This window comes from Marmota flaviventris, chromosome 19 (assembly GCF_047511675.1).
Source record: "Marmota flaviventris isolate mMarFla1 chromosome 19, mMarFla1.hap1, whole genome shotgun sequence".
NCBI lineage: Eukaryota > Metazoa > Chordata > Mammalia > Rodentia > Sciuridae > Marmota > Marmota flaviventris.
The window spans coordinates 23,767,312-23,785,724 of record NC_092516.1 but is presented as its reverse complement, the minus strand read 5'-3'; the positions used below and the strand labels follow the sequence as shown (position 1 = coordinate 23,785,724).

Here is an 18,413-nt window from a genome sequence, read left to right as displayed (position 1 = left end):
CTGAACCCCAGCAGGGCTGGGCCTCCTGACCAGGTCACTCACCCCTCCTGTGTGTCTTGCCCTCCACACAAGGACCTCCACAGGATGGGGACTGTGTTGTCTTGTTCATGAAACTCAGCACAGTGCCAGACACAGACCAGGCCCTCCATAAATAAATATTCAATTACCGTGTGATAGATTAATTGCATAAATATTAGAATAAAAGTTAAAAGCTTGGCCATCTGAAATCATTGTGTGGAACAAATATAACATAAAAACATTTATGTCCTTAATATATAAAACCTGTTACGAATCTATAGTTAAACCACTTAAGATCCTAGTGGAGAAATACACAATTCTCAAAACATGAGACATTCCGATGTTAATAGCAAACATATGAAAATAGGATTTGTTTCTTCCCTCTTAAAATACTTTAAACTGGCACGTGGATAAGCATCTGCAGGCCTGTGGTTGGGAGGACGAGGGGATGGGAAGCCTCCCTCTGAGCAGCTTATTGGGAACATTGCAGTGTCCGTACCCTCGGCACTGTAATCCAGTCCTAAGAGCCTACCTCTATCCTTTCAAAATCGGAAATATGACTAAAGCTTTGTGTATGGGGTCCCTCTTCCCAGCCAGAGCCAAACAAAATGCAGTTGTCCAAAAATGGGAGGGTTGACTGACTGTGTGAAGGACCGTGAAGGACCATGGAAGTACACAAAGGACCTTGAAGGTCTTAAAGGACTGTGAAGGACCACAAGGGACCGTGAAGGTCCATGAGGGACCATGAGGGACCATGAGGGACCATGAGGGTCTATGAAGGATTGTGAAGGACCATGAGGGACCATGAAGGTCTGTGGGGGACCGTGAGGGACCGTGAAGAACCGTGAAGGTCTATGGAGGACCATGAAGGACCATGTGGGACCATGAAGGTCCATGAGGGACCATGAGGGTCTATGAAGGATTGTGAAGGACCATGAGGAACCATGAAGGTCTGTGGGGGACCGTGAAGGTCTGTGAGGGACCGTGAGGGACTGTGAGGGACTTTGAGGGGCCATGAGGGACCATGAAGGTCCATGAGGGACCATGAAGGTCTGTGAAGGATTGTGAAGGACCATGTGGGACCATGAAGGACCATGTGGGACCATGAAGGACCATGTGGGACCATGAAGGTCCATGAGGGACTGTGAAGGACCGTGAAGAACTGTGAAGGTCTATGGAGGACCATGAAGGACTGTGGAGGACTGTGAAGGACCATGGAGGACTGTGAAAGTCTGTGAGGGTCCTTGGAGGACCGTGGAGAACCTTCAAAAGACTGTGAAGGACCATGGAGGACCTTGGAAAGACTGTGGAGGACCGTAGAGAATTGTGAAGGTCCATGGAGGACCATGGAGGACCGTGGAGGACCGTGGAGGACCATGGAGGACCGTGGAGGACCGGGAAGGACCGTAGAGGATTGTGAAGGACTGTGGAATACTGTGGAGGACTGTGAGGGACTGTGAAGCACCATGAAGGACCATGAAGGATGTGAAGGACTTGGAGGACTATGTAGGACCTTGGGGGACCATGGAGGATTCTGAAGGATTCTAAAGGACCATAAAGGATTGTGAAGGTCCGTGGAAGACCGTGGAGGACCGTGGAGGACCATGAAGGATTGCCAACACCATTATTCTTTTCTGTGTGCCCAAAGTGCCCTACCGAGAGGATGTTACTCTTATAACCATAAGGATGGTTTTTAAGCAGTTTTAAGCTCCGCTCACTTGTTGGCCTAGACGTGATTTGGGTGCACAGGTAGGGTCCTCCTGCCCGCCATCTTGATTCATATGGTTAGGTTGGTCTGTGGAAGATGCACCCAGAGGACCCTGGATGCACCTGGAGGTGGCTGAAGCCTGTCCCTTTGCCCTCTTGCTGTGGTCCTTGGGTGGCAGGTGGTGTGATGGGCCTGGAGGTCTGCGCTGGAGAGGGCCTCGCACACCCCAAGGAGATGTGCCCAGGAGCAGGGTGTCCTTGGGGACCTCATCTATTTCCTCCACAAGTGAGTTCTAGGCACCAAAGAGGGTGCCTGGCACGTCACGGGCCATCAGGAAATGGTTCTGGGTATGCAGAAACACGTTGCTAGGGCTTCTCGTAGTAGCCAGGTGTTGCTTGTTCTTTAGTTTTAGTTTTTGGCTTTCCTGCCAGTAATGGCCTGAGAAGCCAGCCCTTGCGTCCCAGGGCTACTGAACCAGCGTCAGTGCTGAGGCTCACTTAGGATGTCTGTCCCTGCCTGACTCCTCCCTGAGGTGCCTTGAACCTCAGGTGGGTGACCAGAGTTCCTTACAGAAAGTCCCCTCAGCTCCCGTATGCTGTGGACAGAGGAGTTAGGAGCCGGGCTGGCACCCAGGACACAGGCACAGGAGGACTTCCTCCTGCTAAGGTGGGGCCTTCCCAGCCTGACGTCGGAACTGCATGCCCCTCGGCGGTGGGGTGCTGGGGACGGAGTGGGGAGCAGCCCCACCAGGAGAGCTCTGATGGCCGTGTTTTCTCTGTCCCTGCAGCTTCGCAACAACAAGGCCAAGGACGTCTGCCTGGACCAGGGGCCGCTGGAGAACCACACAGCCATACTGTACCCGTGCCACGGCTGGGGACCGCAGGTAGGAGCGTGTCTCCGATCAAGAAGGGACTGGAATCTCCAGCCCACAGGGCTCTGTGGGACTTCTGGGGACTCCTGTTGCCCTGTACTTGGGTGACTGTCCCTATTCTGTGATTCCACAAGGTGGGGGCTTTCTGGTTGTTTCCCATAGGAGGCAGGGAGTGGGTTCACAAGTAGTTATGTCAGCAGATGCTAAGAGGGCAGTGTGCATGTCCTGTGGAAAGGACCTGTGAATGAATTCAGAGTCCCTGCTGGTCTGCAGAGGGGTGCCGCAGGTGCACACGCTGCCATGACCCAAAGGCCTGGCTGCAGCTTGGAAGAAATGAGACGCTTCCCTCCTGAGAAGCTGATGGACGTGTCCATCCTGAGACTGACATTCATTTGGACTGTGGGTGCTGGTGCAGGAGCAGAGTGCTTCCCGGGCAGGAGGACCGTGTTTCAGAAGCATTTCCAGGGAGCACACAGGCGACCAGAGGGGCCAAGAGACGAACCTCCAGGTTAAACTGGAGCCTGAAGAAGGGGTTTCCTCTGACGGCTCAGCACTCACCAGTGGTGTGTGTGTGTGTGTGTGTGTGTGTGTGTGTGTGGACACAGAGCTCAGCAGAGACTCTCCCAAGACAGGGAGAAGACTCGTCCAAACCTGCCATCAGCCTTGACAGTCGTAAATTTTAAACATGATTCCGCCAACCGAGAGCCACAGAAGAGGGGACTGGTGGTGCTGGACCAGGAGGACCCGAGGGGAGGGGACAAGAGGCAGGAGGCAGGGCCCTCCTGCACCATCTTCACGATGCCCACAGCTCCAGTGCAGGCAGCAGGCAGCTGGGCCTGCCCTCGGGTAATGCCACCTGGAGACCTCACTAGACTTGACCATATTTGGGGATATGCCAGGATTCATTTTTAGAACACCTAACTCTCAGGCTTTGCATGGGTCAGCTTTTAGTGACTGTGACCCAAACACCTGAGGAAACAGCTTAGAGCAGGAAGGATCTGACTCACAGTCTCAGAGGTTCTGTCCACGTTGGCTGAGTCCATTGCAAAAGCAACATAGGAGAGGGGCGTGGAGGGAAGGTACTCCGCTGACAGCCAGGAAGCAGAGAGAGAGAGGAAGGGACCAGAGACAGAGATGGCCCCCAGGCCACACCTCCATGACCCGCTTTCTCTACCCCCACTCATCTGCCTACAGTCACTACGCAGGAGTCCATTCCCATTGTCAACCCGTCAGCTGGATTAGTCCCACCCGTGAGGCTATGGCCCTTCCTAGAACCCCCACCCTGAACCGGGCCACACTGGGAACCGTGAGATCAACACAGGAGTTTTCTAAGGGACATTTCAAATCCCACAGGCTACATATCCAGGAGGACGCCTGGCATGTCACGGGCCATCAGGAAATAGTTTAGGACGTACAGATACATGTTCTGCTAGGTGGCACTTGGACTGAGTCCTAGGAACCATGGCATAATAGAGACTCCCTCAGGTAGATATTTGCATAATCACAAAGCAGCCTGAAGAAGCCACCTTCTGTGAATGAGGAAGGGGAGAGATGTTCTCCTAAACACCCCCAGAAATCCGAGCGTCCCCGTGGCTCTAAGCAGTCTCTTCTTGTGTTGGGCACTTCAGGGGACAATTCTCTAAGCCACTCAGGAAGCCTGGGCTGACTTGAGGACCAGGACTTGAGGGGGGCCACAACTGTCTCTTGTGGTCCTGTGGCCACCTCCTCCCTGCCCACCGCCCTCCCTGGCTGCCCAGAACACCCTCCAACGGTCTGGGGAGGACCCTTGAGAACCTGGCCACACGCACCCATCTTTCCAGGGCCTCTCTTCCTCTTTTGTTCCCTCCTCTGGGTCCTCCCTCTCAGCACCTGCTGAACTCCAGCAAGGATGCCTAGGTAGAGATGGAATGGACCCTTCACCCCAGAGATGGCCACCCCCCTCCCTTGCCCAGAAGGCGGAAGCCAGGTGCCCAGGCTGCCTGTCCTGCTGGTGTTCCGTGAGCACAGCGCCAGCCTCTGCTGGGAAATCACTGGGACTCATCTTTCACCAATTCCACCTGCGTGCAGAGCTTCTCCAAATGTGTGCGCCTGCCATTAGCTGATTATGGAACAACAAGCCAAATTAGGCTGCCCCTTGCCCCCGACCACTGATTCAGGGAGGAACGCTCGTGAATAGCCCTGGTCGCGTGCCATGAGCTGATTTTTAAAGTGAGTCTAATGTGGCTTTCGGTGCCACCACATGTTCTGAATTAAGCACTCACCCTCAGCATGGCACTCCGGCTGCCAGGCAGGAGTCCCTCTGCTGGCTCGTCAGGGTGCCCCTTCCCACGTGCTCCTTCCAAGCCTGGCATGTGCCCTGGTGTCTTTCGACTGACCCCTAAGTGCTGTGGACACGCAGGCTGAATCAGAACTCCTGGAACCAGGCATCTCCCCAAAGAAGGAGCTGGTGTTCCATGGACAGCGTTAGCTTAATTAATGGACTCTGCACTGTAATTTATTATCCGGCAGCAATTAAAAAGAGATAAAATGGGCACCGAGGAGGAGGGTGATTTCCTGTCTTGTAGCATGTGTTTGTCAACAAGATGGAAATGGCTCCCGGCCATTTAAGGGCCTGCTCCCTCCAAGTGTCTGCAGCGAGCTCCTTATGGCCTCGGCCCCCCCATAGCTGATTGGTCGAGACAAACAGGCACCTCTCTCTGGAGCCTACGTTTTATTTTAAGATTGAATGTCAAGAGCGCAGCCACCCTCTGTGTTGGCTGGGACCCATTTAGAGCAGGAAGTCTTGTCCCACGAGGCCCACAGGCCCTCTCCCAGTGCCAGGCTGACTCCCCCCTGGGCACATGGCCAGGTAGGTCCCCAAGCTGCAGCACCCATGTGGAAGCCCAATGGCTTTGGCTGCCACACGTGGGAGTCCCCAGGCCCTGGGTTGGACCTCCTCTGTCAGGGCAGCTGGTCCACCCTCCCCAGCCTCTGCTTCTGAGAGCAAAGCTGCAAAGGTGTGGTCAGAAAGAGATAACCAACCAGTGGGCAGCACTGCCCCCAGGGGCCCAGGCACTTGCTGAAGCATCCTCCACAGTCCTGACCTTCCCCAGGGCCCTGAGGTGGCCCTGGAATCCTGGCCACTGAGCTGCTGTCCAAGGTCCTGATGGTGCTGCCCCTGGTCAACGCTCTCTCAGAGCTGAGTTCCAACCCCTGCCCAAATCAGTCTGAGCACTCCAGGCCAGGGCCACACCAGGGCGGGGACAGAAATGTCCACGAGGCCCATTTCATCGTCCTCCTCATACTTTGCCTGATGGATGGCCACCTTCCCACCCCATTTTTTAATGAGAAAATGGAGAGGCTGAGCCATGCTGGTTTCTGAGTACAAGTCATGTGACTTGTGGCCTTGGAATCTCCTCTGTGCTATCCGCAGATTCTGGGGAACATCTCGTATCCGTGATCCCCGAACTGTGCTGTAGCCCACGCTGGGCACTGCAGGGAGGCTTAGACCAGCACAGGGGACGCATTTGCCTCTGGACTGTAAAGAGCAGGGTGCAGAGACAGGGAGCTCAGGGCGCGTTCAGGGAACATGGCTGAGGTGGCAGGCAGGGATCCCGGGCAGTCACAGGAACAGGGATGGAGAACACAGTGTCAGGACGAAGGGCCAGGGCTTCCCGTCCAGCAGCTCAGATGTGTCCACAGACTCCGAGCCACCTGGGTACTCATCACACACATGGCTCCCGACTGCAGTCCCAGACAGCTGAAACCGGGCCCCGAGGTCCTATCCAGCATCTCCTAGGACTTTGCCTTCATAGCCACCTGCTGCTGGCCACGAGTCTACTGAGGACAGGTCTGGGTTAGACATCAGAGGGAGCGGCTCTGTCTCTGCTAGTCTGGGGCATGTCCAGTCTATGCCTGGTGTCCCAGCTTAATCTTTAAAAGATTTATAACATTACCTCAGTTTTTATATAACTGGGTTTTTATTTTTATTTATTTATTTGGTACCAGGGATCAAACCCAGGGGTGCTTAACCACTGAGCCACATGCCCAGCCCTTTTTAAATTTTTTTATTTTAACACAGGGTCTCGCTAAGTTGCTGAGGCTAGCTTTGAACTAGGGATTCTCCTGCCTCAGTCTCCAAGGTTTTAAATTTTTTTAAAATAAAATGTACTCTGTATAATGTAAACTTAGGCCATTTTTTTGAGAGGGGGGTGTTGCTGTGTTGCCCAGACTGACCCCAAGCTACTGGGCTGAAGTGACCCTCCTGTCTCTGCCACCAGAGTAGGCGCTGCACACACCACCATGCAGCTTTAGTTCTGCAAGAGAACGTGCAGTCAGGTGATTCACCTCAGACACGGAGCAGTTCCGTCATCTTAGGTCCCCTGAGCCCCATGCATTACACACAGCCAGCAGAGGACCCACTGAAGGGGGGCATTCAAGGGAGTCACCTCTGCACTCACACGTGCACACTGGAGACGTCCCAGCAGGTGCTGACACAGCCTCCTCATTGAGCCGGGGATGGCAGCTTCCAAGAGCTGGTGCCATGACAGAGGTGTGACCCGGAAAGGGATCTGGGTGACGTGCCCTGGGGAGCTCATGAGCAGGCTTTGGAACAGCCAGGAGCTACGGCGTGACGTGCCCAGGTGTGCGTGGCCATGAGGCTCTGAGGGTGGCTGCAGGCTGCGTCCTGGGGGCTTTCGAAGGGGCAGGCTGGGGCAGGCGCGGTGCCCTCTCCTCTGCGGGCCCCGTTGGTGCGTCTCCCTCTTCCTCTGCCTCCTGTTCCCAGGGCCTGACATCCTTTCCCTCAGTTAATTCATCACCAGGACGACAGATGTGAATGCTTTGATCCCATAATTAAATTTAATCTGATCTTGGGCTCATTCTCCGATGGCTTCATCTTTTAAGCGATACATCATCCAAACACCTTGTCACTGTGATGCATTGTGCCAATAAGGCACTCGTGCCCTGTTGGGGTGGCAGGGCTTCACTGAGCCATTAGCATGTGGAAGGCAACACAGAGGAATGACATCTAGCAGCCTCGTAGCTTCCAAATGCATCCTGTAAGAGCAGTGTCCAGGGGCAGCGCCCTGAGAGCCCGCTGGAGTCGGCACCCAGGGAAAGGCACTTTGCCCCAGAGAGCAGCCTGCACACCTCCCACTTGACAAGAGGCCAATCCACTAGTCCCTTCCTATCTGTGGGACTCAGGCTCCTGGGAAACCATAGACCCATGGGGCGGGGTGGGGGGTTTAGACTTCACCCTAGGAGGACTCAAGGTCGTGGGGGGACACTGCCGGTTTCTGCTTAGCCAGAATGGATTGAGGAGCTCTTTCCAGGAAGGTGACCTGTGGTCATACATGGCTTCCCAGCGAGGATGGCAGCTAGAAGTTTCGTTTCTCCTTAGAAGTTTAGCTGACTGCTCTGCAGACGCAGGTGTTGTGCTGGGGGTGGACTTGGGTAAGGAGCTCGGGACGGTGAAGGGAGGGGGTTCCCACTTGGCCAGCAGAGCCCTCCTGCTTGCCCAGGGACGTCACTTCCACCAGCCCAGTGAGTGAAACCCGCTGCTCATCTTTCTCTCTTCTTTCTGACTCTAAGGCATAGCAGCACACAGAGTTTGGAAAATAAAAATTTAAACCATCTACAATCCTTCCACCCCAAACAATTCTTTTCATTACTGAGACTTTTGCTTTCAGCTTTCCTTTTTTTTCCCCAAAAGAAACGTGTTGATTTGTAGGCTGTTTGCATATCACTGAATTAATAAGGAAATCCCGTTGCTGCTTCTGAAGCGTGGGAGGGGGAGAAGCCCCTGCAGGGAGGTGCTCATGCCATAGCAGAGGGGCCACGGGACAGGCCTGAAACCTCACAGGAGCCTCATTCCCAGGACCCCCGTTCACAGAAGCCTGGTTTCTCTTTGGAGAGGTGGTATCTGTTGGGTGATCATCAAGAGGGTTTGCATCATCGCAAACCAGGATGAAGGGTGAATCCAAGTGGCTCTGGTTGGTGGAGACATCACAGCCCTTCTGCCGCCATCCACTAGGCATGGACAGCCTCCTAGTGGCTTCCTTCCTGTGGTGTGAGGTGGGCATCCGAGGGACAGGCCTGCTCCCGGAGGCTTCTCTCAGCTTGGCTGCTGCCTTCTGCCCCCAGGGGCCAGGTTTGTGTCTGTGAGACTCCTGCAGGGCCTGAGTCAGGGCCTGGTCACGAGCAACAGGAAAGGAGGCCCCAACCTGGTGAACCTGGGGCCAGCCAAAGTCACCGGAGCACTGAAGACTCCTCGTCATGTCACACTCCATCAATACACTGCCCAGTGTGGCTCCCGGGGGTCTTCGGTGTCCCCTGCCTCTTAGTAAGACTGTAGTCAGTAAAGGGCACCTTGCACATGTCCTGTCCCTGAGTCAGCTCACCTGTGGGGATGCTGAGAGATGCTGGCCTTTGCCTTCTTGTGCCCACGGGGTCCAGATCATACCTGACCTCACCTTACCCTGCACTCCTCACTGAGCATTACACAAACGTAGTTCTTTTAAGATAAAAGTCTGAGTTTGGGAGCCCAATGTCACCACCTTTATTAAGCCACTAAATTTCACGAAGCGCTTTAAACATCTTGTTTTACTTACCTGCTGTGACGTGCGGTGAGACAGGTGTTACAGCTCTGGTTTGCAAATGAAGAAGCCGAGCCCTTGGAGCAAATGACTCATGTCCAGGTTGGTAGAAACAGCTTCAGGTGTTTGAAGCCTGAGTGTCCATGGGCCAGCTCCGAGGTGGGGGGCTAGCTCTGTGTTGGAGCGCTAGCCCAGCACGCGTCAGGGCCTGGGACTGATCCCAGCACAGGGGAGGAAAAGAGCCCAAGTGTCGGGTTTGGGGGTCTCAGAGACGCAGTGCACACAGGAGGATGTGAGGAAATGAAAGTCACCAGGGCAGTGAAGTCACCCAGAGCCACCAATGGGCAATACTGTAAGTGCATGAAAAACAAGGGATTTGCTCAGCTTCAGCATGTCCCTTGGCAGAGAGGAGGGGTGGCTTGTGGCTGAGAAACACAGACACCAGCTTCCCGAGTGCCCAAGGGCAACATTGACAGAAGGGAACTTCCTAAACCCCCCAGGGTGGCCCGGGACGCAGCCCCCGTGCTCGTTGGCTCTTCCTGGAAACACACCCGGGCCCAGGTCTAGTAGTGAGAGGGCAGTGGACAAACCCATCCAGGGACTTTCTACAGGGCAGCTGCCCACAGCTTCAAAAGAGCCGAGTCACCGCAGAGGGAGAGCTATGGGGCCCGTCAGCAGAAGCAGCCTTGGAGACCCCGACACTGAGCAGATGTGACCTTGGGTCCTGGGCAGGGACTCCTGGGAAGTCCTGCCTCTGCAGACAGAGCTGCCCTGACGCTCATCTCCTGTCTCTGGTGGTCTTGCTGCGGTTACAGGAGGCCACCTCAGGACAGGCTGGCGAAGGGCGGGTCCTCTCTGCTGTCGATTTTTTGTAGATTAAGAGCTATTTCAACACAACAGGGTTTCACACCCCATTCAGGAGGTCCCGGTGCTGAGAGTTGGTGGTTGAGAGGTCGAGAAAGCACAAGGGGACACTGGACCCTGGGTTGACAGGTGCACGGGACAGTCATTTACTGAGATGGGGACACAGGTGTGGGGGAGTGACGAGTTCTGTTTGGAGCACTGTGAGGCTGGGGAGGGAGACGGGGAAGCCCAGCTGTTCCCTTTAGGCCACAAGCCCCCAAGGCCGGGACAGAACCACAGTGGAAGATGGGCTCCTGGAGTGTGCTAAGGACCCACCCAGATGTGGCCGCACACTCAGTAGCCAGCAGAGCCACCTGGAGAAGCAGAGTCCAGTCCTGCTTCAAGGACCTGTGTGCTTTCCGCAGGAACAACAAAACCACCGGTGGGGGGTGGGGAGGAACTGCCCATGGAGCATGGAGGAGGCCAGACTGGGCTGGGTGCAGGGCAGGGTCCCTGAGGGGGGGGCGCTGGGCGGGGAGTGGTGGTCAGGAGTCTGCAGGGCTCTATAAGCTGAGCACATGGGAAGGTGGGTGAGGGGAGGCAGGATCAGTGGAAAGGAGCCAGGTGCATCCCTAGAACCTTCTGGGGAATTCAGCAAACACTGAGGGTCAACACTCAGAATGTAAATGCTCTGTCATCTTAATTTGAACAAAACTGTGCCAAACGCTATATTTCCCTGGAGTCAAATTGTGGGATATTGGAGCAGGAGCGTAGGCTATATATTTTTTTCCTAAGAGAAATTTATGAGCTGGCCTCCTGGAACCATGTGGAAATTGACCGGCCTGTCGGTGCAGACTGGCCCTTTGGATAACCAGGCTTCCGGCTGCTAAGAAAAGCTCTCTAGGCCTGTGGCCCCGGTGCAGGGAAGGTGGGTCTCTGGTGGAGAAGGGCATGGCACCGCTGGTGACCCTCACACCCTGAACGTCGGGCGGTGTGTTACAGAAGTGTCAGCCTGTGGGCCCAGCCGCAGGGAGAAGGACGTCAGGTGAGCGGAACTGTCCCCGCTGAAGAGTCCCAAACCATGAGGACAGAGAAACCTCTGCACCAGGGCGCTGGGGAAGGAGCAGCCTCTACAGGGCCGTGGTCACTCCTGAGGGCATTGCACAGGTGGACAGACCCGACCAGGCCTGGAGTGTCGCACACTCAGACATGAGGGTGCCTGGCCACTCTCAGGTGTGACTCTTCAGATCATCTGCACCAGTTCTCTCACCTGTGAATATGAGCAGGGCCTCCTGGACTCCTGTTCAGTCCAAGGCCGATTTGGAGTGGACAGTCTGCTTGGGCTGGTGGAGAGCAGTCCAGAAGCAGAGAACAGGCAGGGCCCTCCTCCACCCATGGCCACCTTGAGATACACAAGGGGCAGTAAGCCCAGGGTGAGGGTCATGAGAGCCAAGGACCCAAGGCAGGAGTGGGGCATGGGAGTGGCTTTGGGGTGGGATCCAGAGACACCAAGAGTCCGATCCAAAGCGTAGGAATCCAGGCAAGGACACGGGATCTGGACCAAACCAGGAAAGCAAAGGGGAAGGGAGGAGCTGGAGCAGAGTCAGGGGCAACTCAAACAGTCCCCAGATAGCCTGAGAGCCCCCAGGTACCCAGCTGCCCAGGTGGGCTGTTGAGGCACCAGGTGTCAACCCCTGGACAAGGGTCTGTGGGACAGTAGGAAGCCCAGAGGGTCTGAGCTGGAGAGGAGCCAGACCAGGATGCACTGGCCACAGGAGGCCAGCTTGGAATCTGACGAGGGAAGGAAGTTCTGGGGAAGCATGGCGACTCCCGTTGTCCAGGGGTGGATGACATGCAAAAAAGTGACATCTGACACAGGCGTGCTCCTCTTGTGAGGTTGTGAGGCCCCCTAACCACTCTGCGAGGGGATCCTGTTATCATTCCCACTGTTAAGATGAGGACAGAGTCCCCGCGGCTGGCGTAGCCCACCCAGGGCCACACAGCCACCGAGCGGCAGAGCCTTCCTCAACCTCTGCCCTCAGGGCACCCTGCCTCTCGGGCACCTGCGCAGCCAGGGACGTTGCTTGGTTGGCAGATGAAGGCGGCGAGCAGTTGGCCCCTGGTGCAGAAGCAGATCATGCTGAGGAGGAGACAGTGCTGGCTAGCACTCTCCTGTGGACGGGGACTCCGTTCTGCCTTCCAATTCACACAGGGACAAGAAGGAAATGATCAGTCACTGAGACAGCCTGCTCGCCTGCCCTATGCAACGTCGGGGAGCCTCCAGGGAATTGCCTCTGGATCCCTGGAAGGCCGCCTGGGTACCTCTCCCATCTGCCCTCTCCTACCAGCTCTTCCTGCCCTTGTCCCGGGGAGCCTCACCTCAGAGACTCCAGCCTCTCCACAAGGGTCTGTGGACCAGACCCTGTGACCCAGCCACCATGTCACTGCCCTGCCATACCTCCTGGAACTGCCGCTTCAGGAAAACCAATTTTGTTTGATAGACAGGGCACAAGCACATCTCCCTGTTCATTCCAAGGAAAGAGTGCATCTTCTGGAAAGAGTTTGAATCCAGCATTATGTCGGAGGCCAAAAGGAGGTTGAGGGGGAGGTTCTTGGGACCACACCAGCCCCAGGAGCTGGTCCTCTTGCAGAAGACACAGGGTTCTGGAGCATGCCTCCTGAGCAGCCCACTGGGTCTTCAAATCACCTTTATGGAGGTTTAAGGTAAATACGATAATAACGTGCCTCCGCTGAAAGGCCAGATCTGAGGAGCTCTGACAGGTGTACGTGCAGACACAATGGCCTCCCTAATCAAGACAGAACATCCCACCCCCCACAGGGCTCCTTGTGCCCTCTTTTCTCGGCCCTCACCCTCAGGCATCCACTGCTTGTCCATTTTGAGATAATTTTTGTCTCTATTCAGTTTGGGACCTGGCTTTGGGATCTGCCAAAGGCCATGCAGGCAGTAGCTTCCAGGCCTGTTTCCGCCAAGCCTGGATCTCGGCTCTTGGGCCAGCCTGGAGGGCTCTGTCCATGGCCCAGCTGCCTCTTCCCCTGCCTGGCCCAGCTTCCTGCATGCACAGGACAGTGAGGGGGAAAATCTTCTTATATGACCAAGTGCACATGTCCGTGCAGTCCCAAGAAGCCATTATTGTGGGCTTCAGCGAAGCAATCAACGAGTGAGCTCCCCCCAAGAGGGTTGGAGTCAAGGGCCACATCTCTTTCGTCTCACCTTGCAGGTGAGCAAGCTGTGCTTCTCTCTGAGAGTGGTCTTCCATGGTGAAGGTAGGTCCTGTGAAGACAGGGGAGACCCTTAACAGTGACTCTGTTGAAGTCTTGTTCCTGTGACAGCCTACTGGATAGCCCTGGGTTCCGGAGTCCTTCACAATTACCCGCCTGGCTTCTGTTTATCTGGCTCTACCTGCGCATTTTAGTTCTCCCTCCAGGCGGTCGAATGTGGGTTAATAGTTGTGCATGTCTTAGATCAGCTCAAAGAGAACTTTCTTTTTTCCCCTAAATGAGAACTAATAGACTTTGAACGCAGAGGTTTTTTCCCTAGTGCATTAGGGTCGTGGATTGTGACGTTCATCTCTCCTCCTGGGCCCAATAGCCCCACTTAGAATAATCCCATCAATTCAGAAGGGACTTACACAGGATTTGCTTTGCCAGGTCCCCAGGCCGTGTAACAGGGCGTTGGCTACTGCTGTCCTAAGCTGTCCTAAAAACAGCAGCAACAGCAAAAATGACATGAAGTGCAAAATCATATGAGTTAAGAGATCCCATCAGGGTGGCAGCATTGAGGACCCTGTGACATGGAGTGGGGCAGGCCAGGGATCCTCCCCCCAGGGAGGATAGGGTGGCCTGTTTGAGAGAAGCGTCGGTCATCTGTTAAGCCTGAGAAGGAGAGCAGGGCCTGTGGTGGCCGCCCTGGCAAAAGCTCACCCTTCCTGCAGTGGGCAGAGTGGGCAGTGAGGCTGGGGCAGGGGAGGCTTTGAGTGGACCCTGCAGGCTGGTGGTGTGAACAGAGCCGGGAGGTGGGGAGGCAGAGCCCCACCAGTGAGGACGGCTCTGTGGCAGCTCAGGTCAGACCTGTCACACATGGAGGTTGCAGAAGAAGCATCTGGGAGGGGCGGGGGGTGGGGGCAGCAGGAAAGGAAGACAGTACCTGGGGATGAGGAGTGGAGCCTGGTCAGAGATGGGGGTGCTGGTGTACACCTGGGTCGGCAAGTCCCAGGCCCTCATGAGCCTAGAGGAGGGGAACCCTGTGGCTCCCAACAGAGCCCAGTGGGAGAGCCTGTGCCTCCCCTGCCCCCATTACCTAGGGAGGTGCTGATTCTGCAGACAGCGGCTTGGCTATGACTGCGAGGTGCAGAGAGAGGGCATTGGGAGCAGGGTCCGTGGGACTCCTGGTAAGCCAGTCCACCACCTAACCCTGTGCGCACTGTGCATTCACAACACAGCAAAGAAGGTAAACAGCTTGGGAGGAGTCCAACCAGAGCAGTGCGAGACTTGGGCACCGAAAACCGCAAAGCATCGTGGAAGATACAAGAAACCTAAGGGCAAAGCTCTCTGTGAGCAGCGGCTTGACTCTCGGTGGCAACGCTGCCACCGACCTACAGATCTTGCACAATCCTGATCAGAACTCCAGCTCCCTTTCCTCCGTAGACATGGAAAAGCTGATTCTAAGATTTATATGAAAATGGAAGAGATCAAGGACAGCCAGAACCCTACTGAGAAAGGAATGAGCCGGAGGAAGATTCACACATCCCAGTTCTAAAACTTACTACAAAGCTGTAATAATCAAGCCCGTGTACTACAGGCAAAAAGAGAGACTAGAGATCAGTGGGATAGCCCTGAGAGCCCAGGAATAAATCCTCACATTTACAGCCGATTGATTTTTGATAAGGTGGCAAGACACTTCAATAGGGAAAGAACAGTCTTTTCAACAAACGGTGCTGGGACAGCTAGGTAGCCACATGAAAAAGAATGCATGTGGACCCTTCCCTTACACCAGTAGAAAAGGGCCTCAGATGGATCAAAAACCCAAGCTCAAGAGCTAACAGGATAAAAAGTCTCAAAAACGTAGAGGGGTAAGTCTTCATGACCTAGATCTGGCAATAGTTTCTTAGATCTGACATCAATAGTGTAAGCAACCAAAGAAAAAAAAAAAACAGAGAAATCGGACTTCATCAAAATTAGGAACTTCTGTACCTTAAAGGACGCTACCAAGAAAGTGAAGACAAAATTCCACCCAATGGAGGGATATGTTTGTAAATCATAGATGTGAAAAAGGTCTGGCATCTAGATTAAGAAAAGAATTCTCACAGAGCAACAGTAAAAAAAATAAAATAAAATAAAGAATTTAAAAAAAAATGGACCAAAGATAGATGGACACAATAGCAGGAACCCGTGACCCCAGCCACTTGGGAAGTTGAGGAGAATTGTGGGTTCAAGGCCAGGCTGGGCAACTTAGTGAGAACCCGTGTCAATAAGATAAAACAAGCAGAAGATCTGAACAGACATTTTTCCCAAAGCAGATACAAAATGGCCAATAGGCACATGGAAAGATGCTCCGCGTCATTTATCGTTAGAGATGCATGGCAAAACCATAACAGCCACTGTAGGAAAGCACTCGGATGGCTGCCATCCCAAACACAGACAGCAGGATTGGCAGGATGTGGAGAAATTGGTACCCTGGTTCATTGTGATGGGAGTCTGCGTCATGCCGCTGCTTTGGAAAAGAGTCTTTGTAACAAAGTTACCATATGACCCAACAGTGAGCAGTTCTATTCCTAGGTAGATAACAAAGAGACCTGAAAATATATGCTCATAAAACGTCAGGTGTGAGTGTCCATAGCAGCAAGATTCACAATAGCCCCACAGTGGAAGGACCCCAAATGCCTGTCACTGGTAGGTGGATAAACAAAGTGGACCAAGAGATGAGGCACGACTTGGAAGGGACACTGAAGCTCACGGATCCATGCGGCTCCGAGGACTGGAGAGGAGAGGGCCAGGGGCCACGAGAGGAAGAGAAGAAAGGCATCGCCCAAGAGAGCGGTTCTGAGGCCCTGGAGAGTTGACGCCCACGTTCTAGAGGAAGTCCAGTAAGCAGGGTCACCAGGCAGGGGAACAGCAGGGAACAGTCTCAGAGGCAGGAAGGTCTGCTAGGGGTGCAGAGGACAGGGCCGACATCCTTCGGAGGAAGCCATTGCCGCAGTCTGGCTGGGCACAATCAGAAGCCACTTGTCAAAAGAAACTAACTTTATTTTTAGAACCAAACACGCCAAACAAAACAGCCTCTCAGGAAAAATCCTCAGAGCCTCAACTGCCACCACCGGCTTTTTTACATGCCTGTCTCTCCCCCCACAAGCTTCTTTCCACCTCCCACAATCCTCCTGCTCTTGAGGCCGATTGGCTGGGTCACGTGGGCAGAGCCAAAAAGTCCCCCAATGAGCAGCTCCGTGGTCTGAAAGGGCAGGGAAACAGTCCAATGAGCATCACCGCAGAGGAGCCAATCAGCTAGATGTTGCTGGGGCCGAGGAGCCAATCAGCTAGATGTTGCTGGGGCCGCTGTGAGCCAATCATCAGCCGGCAGCTGGATTGCTGGCAGCTGGAAGTTTGCTGGGGCCCCTTCGGCTGTGGCTCTCAACATCTCCCCCTCTCTGTTTAAACAACAAGCATGTGGCTTAGGGACCGTGTCTGTTAGGCAGTCCAATTCAACATATGGTCCTTACCCGTCATCGGATGAACTGACCTCTAGGCGTCAGCCTCCTGTCTTAGGTTGGTACCACTGCAATTGGATCATACCCGTCACTGACTACCTGTCCAGCATACAGCTATACTTGTGGATAGGCCTTTGCACCAGTGGGGGGGTGAGGTTCTTTGCCTCACCTCTGTTGGCCCCCAAATTTTAGACCATCACTAGTAGAGGAGGATGCAAAATGCCATGACATTAAGCCAATTGAGGGCTCCTTTGAAAAATTGTACCACCGGTAACATCATCAGCAAAAATACCCCAACACTACCACAAGTCGCTGCACCAACAGATAGTTCACAATGCATACAGGTGAGCTCACAATGTGTCCAGGCAAGTTCTGCAAGCAGTTCAGTGATGGCTATTGTAGAAGCTGTAGATTGGTTTTATCTTTGACTTCACCAGCACTGGGATGAAGATAGGAATTCTGGCAATAATGGCTAAAGAAAAAATTATGTAACATTACAGAAGGCACTAAAAGAAAACAATCTTCTTAACAATTTACATTGTCTTCACCGGCACTGGGATGAAGATAGGAATTCTGGCAATAATGGCTAAAGAAAAAATTATGTAACATTACAGAAGGCACTAAAAGAAAACAATTTTCTTAACAATTTACATTATCTTTAAGAGAATTATTAAATATAATGAAAAGGAAAGGTGAAAGTAAACAAACAGATCTGTTAACCTTCTTTTTTGTTTACATATTAAAACAATCCTCAACAGTTGTTTACCCAATTTAAATTAAACCATATAAATCACGTGAAAAAAAAATATTTGGATCCATATTATCATGAGCGCTCATCATATATGATATATGGACATACGTACATTCAAACATATAACACAAAACACAAGTGTGCACACATAATATAATACATACAACACATAACATTATAGTAAAGGCCTTATAACTTTTTACAGGTGAAATCTCCATTGCAATGTTTAAAAACTCTATAGTCAAAAAATAGAACTGATCAGCAAAACATTAACCTAGGTCTGTATGAGCTCAAAAAACAAAATAGAACTTCATGATATGGCAAAGGGCAATAATAAAATAGATACTGAAAAAAGCATCCTGGTTCTGTTGCAGATGTAAGAATAGCCAAACTGGAGTTTTGGATATCAGTTGTTATGGATTTGAGCCAAATCATCTTCTTTTTGGTCTGTAGAAATCGCTTTAGTTAATCTTTCTGGAATCCAAATCGGCTGCTGTTCTCCCTGTGGAAACACATAAACAGACCCCCGACTCCAGACAATCACTGGGTCAGGACCTTGGTTAATCTCTCTGGAATCCAAATCGGCTGCTGTTCTCCCTGTGGAAACACACAAACAGACCCCCGACTCCAGACAATTACTGGGTCAGGACCTTTCCATTGTCCTGTTAGAATATCCTTCCAAAGTACCTTGGGCTTATGCACATTTTTTGGACACATATGCCTTTCCGCAGCACTAAGTCCTGTTGAATCCAAATTTAAAAAGTTTAGAGTAAAAAGGGTTATTTTAAGTTTATCTTTGGGGAATATATACCCCTTCCCAATTCCTTCTTTTTGCTTTAATAAGTACATTTTAATAGTTTGATGAGCTCTTTCAACTATGCCTTGTCCCTGTGGATTGTATGGGATTCCTGTTATATGAGTAATG

The 18,413-nt window shown here is 53.0% G+C and overlaps 1 protein-coding gene across 1 annotated transcript in view; it reads left to right on the top strand.

Moving 5' to 3' along the window:
- Galnt17 (polypeptide N-acetylgalactosaminyltransferase 17) overlaps positions 1-18,413 on the top strand; it is a 230,389-nt gene that overhangs the window by 199,909 nt on the left and 12,067 nt on the right. Inside the window, exon 9 of the mRNA XM_071605427.1 lies at positions 2,514-2,609. Within this exon, the coding sequence (XP_071461528.1) occupies positions 2,514-2,609 (96 nt within the window). The remainder of the gene's footprint in view (positions 1-2,513; positions 2,610-18,413) is intronic.